Raw genomic sequence first — 6,055 nt, 5'->3', positions numbered from 1 at the left:
TTAAAGTGAAGCACAGTTGGATAGAAGGGCCACGACACATCTTGAACCAACTCACCCAAATAAAACTTCAAGATGAAAATACACAAATGATTATTGAAAAGTATGTGAGATCTTCTGCATGGAATTCTCATTTCAAAATTTTATTGCAAACATTACTCTGCAGCGAAAATAAAATTGAAAGAGAATTTGCTGTTAATAATATTCTGGAAAATAGAAAAAATTTAGAAATGGAAAATCTAGCTTCCAGAACATGCAAGCTTCCGTATTTAAACTTTGATGCAACCAAATTAACTGAGCTTATAACATGGGAAGAGGCTTATGAACCCATCTTAACCAGTCAAATGAACATAAGTGAGCTAGAAATGATTGTGGATTGTCCCATGGTAGTTCCATATTTCCCTGTTCACACACAAGGAGTTAAGAGGGCAGTTAAAGAGGTAAAGGGCTTTTCCTTATACTTAATAATATGTTAATTAATAGAAACTTTCAAAAAATTTTCTTAAAATATGTTTTTTTTAAGGTAACTGCAGCTTCTGAAACAGTGTTTGGTTTTGAGAGGCAAGATGGATTTATTCGTGCAAGAGCAGAAAGTAGGGCAATAATTCCTCGTTTTAACAGCAAGCAGGACCTCATTTTAGTTTAGCATATATTTTTATCTTATATATATTTTTAGTATCTCTAATATAATATATTTTAGTAAATCTAATATATATATATATAAATATATATATATATATATATATATATATATATATATATATATATATATATATATATATATATATATATATATATATATATATATATATATATATGTATATATATATATATATATAATAAATTAGAAAGATAGAGACATGAGTTTCATTTTTGCCAATTTCAACTTGTATAGCTTTTTTAGTGTAAAACAAGCATTTAAGAAATTTTTATAAATAGGAAAAGGAAGGGGGGCGTTTTACTAAATTTTAAAACTGTTCTCTATTTACTTTAATGAAAAAAAACGTTAAAACATTAAAAAAAAAAATTTCGTTGTCCTTATGGGATGTTCTTAGACATATGTGATTTTTGGTCCCCCTCCCCATTTCAATCAAATTTTGAAAAATCAAGGTCTGTTTTTGCAAATGATGCATTTATTCTGGTAAAAATTTTTATTTGTCTTTTCTCAATGTATGTACCTAATGGCAAAAAAATCCTAATGGCCGACATTTTTAATAAATGTTGAAAAGTACGGGATGCCCTAATGTGCATTGGTAAATATTTACATTATTAAATGTACGTACTTGATTACTCAATAATCCCCGGTAAATAACCTTTTTAATGCAAAAATGAGCCTCTTAAAAGTATTAGTGCCTCGGGCCCTAGGTTTCCTTAATCCGGCACTGATACATATTAGAGTTCAAATACATAAGTATAAGCTTACAGAATAGAAACTAGGCATTTTTAATTTTTAAGTTAAAAAAAGGGTTACTTAAACTTTTTTTATCTCGAACTGTTTACTTTCTGGTCTTTTAAAACCTCGGATAACTCATAATTTGTTAAGTCAAACCATTTTTTACACCCTATCGAAAAAACTTATTTTCTGTTTCCTATTTTCAGTGTTTAAGCACTTTGCTAAAATATCTTAATTTTTCTTTGTTAACACAGCGGCAAGTAAGCTCGGTGGGTTAACTCACTAACTAATAGACTAACTAATTAGTCTCAAAACCTGGTTGACGAGAGTTCAAATCGTAATCCCGGTTTATTATTTTATTTTTTATTTATTTTAAATTAGCTTGATACTATTTTAATTCTCAGATTATTTTTTTGTAATGCGCCCATTACATCCTATATGTGCGCCACAACATCAGTCATTCTCTCTTGTCAAATTGGTAGTTCAATGTGTAAAAACTGTAGAAATGTTCTTAAATCAACATAATTATTATTTAAGAACATTATATTTGTAAAAGTAAAATCAGCATCTATTAAATTATTTTCTTACCAGTTTGGCTTTTTTTTTTAGGGTTTCGCTTAAATTTTCGAAATTTCTTGTTTTGTAATAATAAGTTTTACTTCAGCCGCTTTTTAAACAAAAATTCAAAGGTTTCGTTTTTTTCTCTTCTCATATTTTTTCAAAATTGCCCCAATAGCGTCTTAGAAAGTAAATGACTATTTATGTAAACCAGATAGTATTTTATGTGCTGTAATAAAATGTGCTGCTTCATTGTAGATAGAACAAAATATTCTATATAATAAATAACATAAAGTTCACCACTTTTTAAAAATGTGGTCAGGAAAGTCTTACAACTTTTTATCCAGATGTTTCCATTTTGTCATAAAAAACAAAAAAAACGTCTAGTTTGTCCATTTCTAATCAAATAGCAACATATTCAAGTGACAGGTGCGAGGATAAGTATTGTCTTCATAAAATAATTCTCTTTACTTAATTTAGCTTCCCCCTTCCATAAGTTTTACAGTTATCAATGATTTTGATACTTATATATTTTGATTTCTTATGCTAAGTAGAGAATAAATAATAGTACTAGAACAAAAATTGATTTTAAAACTACTATTAGGCGAGACTAGGCGGTCGCATAGTCTCGCCTAATGGTAGAAACGGCCCTGCTAACGTTTCAAATAGATACTAAAAAATCCTTGGTTTGCTATTTTTGTAATAACAATCATTTTTCTATTATATGTTTTATAACTAAGAGAGGAAGTAGGAAAAATATAAAAACAAGGACGTTTTTATTTAGTTATATAAATGTGTGATACGTAATAGAAATCATAATGTTAGCATACTTAACACCTTCAGTAAACAACAACAACAACAAAAACATCTTAATGACTAAAATCCAAAGAAAATTAGAGTTAATTCCCTGTAATTTTTTATACCCTGTCGATATAAATATAATTTAAATATAGAATATAAATTTCTCTTCTGTCAAAGGAATTTTCACTACCTACCAGACTAACTAGAGCTCTGAAACTTTCAGCTTTTGTGTAGCCCAGATAAAGATGCACGTTAAAATTATTTTTAGGACCGTTAACCCAATGGACTAAGGAGATGAGACGCTGGGGGTTGTACCCCAATAATTTTAAACAATTTTTTAGCGATAAACGTATAAATTTTAATTTTTTCCAGAGAGTAATGGCAGCCAAAGGCAGCCAAGGCACCTGACCTACTTTTTTGTAGCGTAGTTTACTCCTTTTCAATTCTTTGTTAGTTAACTTAACAAACAAAGAATTGAAAGGGAGTAAAATAACACGTATAATAAATTATATTAATTTTTTAATATAATTTATTATAACACGTATAATAAATTATATTAAAAATCATAAAAGTACAAATTATATTTTAAATAATAAAAAATGTGTTTTCATTCTATTCAGTCAATATAAAAAACTCCATTTTTTCTTCATTTTTCAAATATAAAAATAAAACTTTCACGACAAAAGTAACAAAAATTTTTACATCGGAAGATTTTAAAATATTGCAAAATTTTAGTTTTAATCTACCTCATCTTATTTTTGTGCTGCGATTTTGAATAATAAGTACCCCGATATAATATAATTCTGGGTAGAGTTTGCAATACCGGTTAACCGGTTTACCGATAAATCAAATAAAAATGAAGATTCTTTTACCGGTAATTTCGTCGACTACGTAAAAAAATTTAAAATATACCGTCGACCGGTAAAAAAGTTTAAAATATACAAGAAAACTACATAAATTCATTCAATAAAAAACTATAATACATCAATTTAATAAATAATAGAAATGGAGATATATTATGTCCCTTTTATTTATTTACGGATTTTTTAGTTATTTTCGTTTCGTTCACGTATATGTATATACGTATGTTTTATGTTTATAAACATAGTTTTGGAAGTAGACCATCTTAAAAACATAAGTTTCTAAAAACCAGTCGAAGAGGTACTAAAATAACTAATATGTTGCGTATTCATGCTGGGAAAAAAAATACAGCTAGATGCTGATGAATTATTCATTTTCAGTCGAATTTGAATAATTCATTGACAATATCAAAATACTTCATTAAATTAATCAATTGATTGATGTAGTTGTTGTGCTATTAACATCCAAAGATGGTTTGTCACTTGTTACTTTTTGTACAAACAGAACATTGTTAAGTGCTCAGGATTATACAAATAATCAAAAACTCTATATACGATTCAAACCTTTTTAAACTAAACGCAAACTTTGCTCTGCGCCTAGCGTCAAACGTTGATTCCATTATTAAAAACACAAATATAGATCTGCTAGTCGAACGATTTCAATAATTGTTATAATAATTTGCCTTTTACCAAAAATAAATGATATAGTGCTCCAAATTATTTTATTTTTTTATTAGTGTAGAATCAGAAACTTTCTCCTCTACCGAGTTAATCATGACAAGTATATCGCTACTAAGTTACCAGAGCATAAAAGACGCTTCTTGCAAGCATATTCACATAGATATCATTTTAATTTTCATATACTTTATATTAAAAATTGAATTTAAAAAGAAATAACTTATTTGATATTTTTATACAATTACTTAATAAAATTTATGTTATTTTTTTTCTTGTTGTATTTTTTAGTTAAATAAATTTAAAAAAATTTGTAATAATATTTCTACAACTTTGAATTTTGAATTAAAATGGTCTGCAATTTTAATTAGTATTGTGCATTTTAGAGTAATATTAGAATATGTGCAAAATTATTGAAATTTTACCGGTTAACCGGTAATGATTTTTTTTTACCGAACTACCGGTAATAAATTAGTTCGGTAAATTTGCAATCCCTAATTATGAGTTTTTTAAGATCTCTAAAATCAACTTTATTGCGCATAGTAATGCATAAAAAAAATTGTTTTTAACTTATTAGGTTTTAAAAATCTCAAATGATTTTGATTACTATATATTTTGATTACCAACGCTAAATTTTAATTGATTATAAAACATGCCGCCCCTAAAATCTTGCCGCCCTAGGCAGCTGCCTAGTCTCACCTAATGGTAGAAACGGCCATTCCGAAGGTTGTCTATAATCCAAATGTCCAGTAATTGTGTATAGCAATTATAGAAAATATTAAGTCGTATGAAAAAAAAATTATTTTAAAAGTTCCAATTGGTTTACTATATCCAGTCAGACTTTTTTTTCAAAGCTGCCGTTATTCAGGATTTATAGACTGTTTATTAAAAAAAAAGCTTTCGGGGTAAGTTGACAAATTTTTCACGGGGTATGTTGGCTCATAGCATTTACTATGGAAAAAATATTTATTTTTATAAAATTATTATTTTTTTTTTTTAATTTTTAACAATATTAAAAATATTTATTCTTGCAAAAAAATTGAAAAAAATTTTTTTTTTAGTTTTTTTTTCCACAAATAAAAGGTGGGCTACTGTTTCGCTTTTATACGACTAATATTTGGTACCAGCTAAAAGTAATATTAAATTTTGGGATAAAATTGTTGCAAAAATTAATTTTAAAAAAATTTCTATTAATTTTTTTTTTTTGAGGGTCCGGAAAGGCCCCAAAATTTTTTTTTGTAAATGAATGCAAATTTTATAAGATACCCTAATCCATACTCTTTAAGACTACATTTTAACATTTTTAAAAAGATGTACTGTTATGGCTACAGAGCTCATAGAGGAAAAACCGAGCCAACTTTTTTATAGCTTTGCTGTTTAAAATATTAGCTAACATGTTTATTTTCTAAAGCAATTCATTTTGGAAAAAAAACTGCTTGGTGTTGCTCAATTTTAATCAAAAATGCCAATTCTGATTGAAAATTAAAATAGCACCACACACTCTTTTGTTGTAAAATACTCTGATAACGGTAAGAATAATTGTGAAAATAGCAAGTGTTGGGTTTTTTTAGCTCGGTAGCTGATTTAAAAGGTTCCTAAAAAGGAACCTTTTAAATCAGCTACCGAGCTAAAAAAACCCAACACTTGCAACATTTAAAACAACATTTAAAAGGTTCCTAAAAAGGAACCTTTTAAATCAGCTACCGAGCTGAAAAAGGACTTTAATATCGATGCAACAGTACAAACAGTTCGGAGTTGTCTGCGAATTAAT

At 27.4% G+C, this 6,055-nt stretch overlaps 1 protein-coding gene across 1 annotated transcript; it reads left to right on the top strand.

Annotated features, from left to right (window-relative positions):
- Position 1: 1 nt before the first annotated feature.
- LOC136091177 (uncharacterized) lies at positions 2-666 on the top strand. The gene is made up of 2 exons (XM_065818177.1): positions 2-437; positions 521-666. Exons 1-2 carry the CDS (start codon positions 87-89, stop codon positions 641-643), a joined length of 474 nt encoding a protein of 157 aa, XP_065674249.1. The 5' UTR covers positions 2-86; the 3' UTR covers positions 644-666.
- The last annotated feature ends 5,389 nt before the right edge of the window (positions 667-6,055 follow it).

The sequence above is a fragment of the Hydra vulgaris genome, chromosome 14, assembly GCF_038396675.1.
Source record: "Hydra vulgaris chromosome 14, alternate assembly HydraT2T_AEP".
NCBI classification, from domain to species: domain Eukaryota; kingdom Metazoa; phylum Cnidaria; class Hydrozoa; order Anthoathecata; family Hydridae; genus Hydra; species Hydra vulgaris.
The sequence above is the reverse complement of the archived record's forward strand: the minus strand, read 5'-3'. Positions and strand labels throughout refer to the sequence as shown.